General features: G+C 71.6%; 1 protein-coding gene across 2 annotated transcripts in view; it reads right to left on the bottom strand.

Moving 5' to 3' along the window:
• Window positions 1-179, bottom strand: part of YWHAH (tyrosine 3-monooxygenase/tryptophan 5-monooxygenase activation protein eta) — a 36,709-nt gene extending 36,530 nt beyond the window's left edge. The window contains exon 1 of one of the 2 annotated variants that reach the window (XM_019506853.1): window positions 1-179. In XM_019506853.1, the coding sequence (XP_019362398.1) occupies window positions 1-26 (26 nt within the window). In that variant the 5' untranslated portion in view covers window positions 27-179. The other variant, XM_019506852.1, reaches the window with a different exon arrangement.
• Window positions 180-430: the final 251 nt, after the last annotated feature.

Genomic DNA, 430 nt, shown 5'->3' with positions numbered 1-430 from the left:
TGCAGCAACTGCTCGCGGTCCCCCATGGCGGCGTCAGTGGTGGCGGCCGGGCCGGGCCGGGCCGAGCGAGGGGGGAAGGGGGGGCGCTGCCTCGCGGGCTCCGCGACGGTTGGCGACCGTTGGCGCCGCGCGCTCAGGGACTCTTGCCGGGCGCCAACCGCACGCTCGCGTCCCTCGGCAGCGTGTGCGGCGAGTGTGAGGCGCCTTCTCGTCCAGCTCCAGCCCCGCGCTGTGTCCGCCCCCCCGCGCCTGCGCAGTGTGAGTGCAGCGGACGGAGGAGCGGGGTGCAGGCCAGCCAGCGGGGCGGGGTACTGCTGCTCCCCCGCGTTCTATTTCAAGGTGACGTCACTTGCTATAAATAGCCGGGCCGGGGAGCCGACTGGGAGCTATACGCATGCGCCGTGGGAGTGCTGCATTTTACTGCTGCAAA

Source organism: Gavialis gangeticus, unplaced genomic scaffold, assembly GCF_001723915.1.
Source record: "Gavialis gangeticus isolate Ggan-Ray unplaced genomic scaffold, GavGan_comp1, whole genome shotgun sequence".
In the NCBI taxonomy this organism is placed as follows: domain Eukaryota; kingdom Metazoa; phylum Chordata; order Crocodylia; family Gavialidae; genus Gavialis; species Gavialis gangeticus.
The sequence above is the reverse complement of the archived record's forward strand: the minus strand, read 5'-3'. Positions and strand labels throughout refer to the sequence as shown.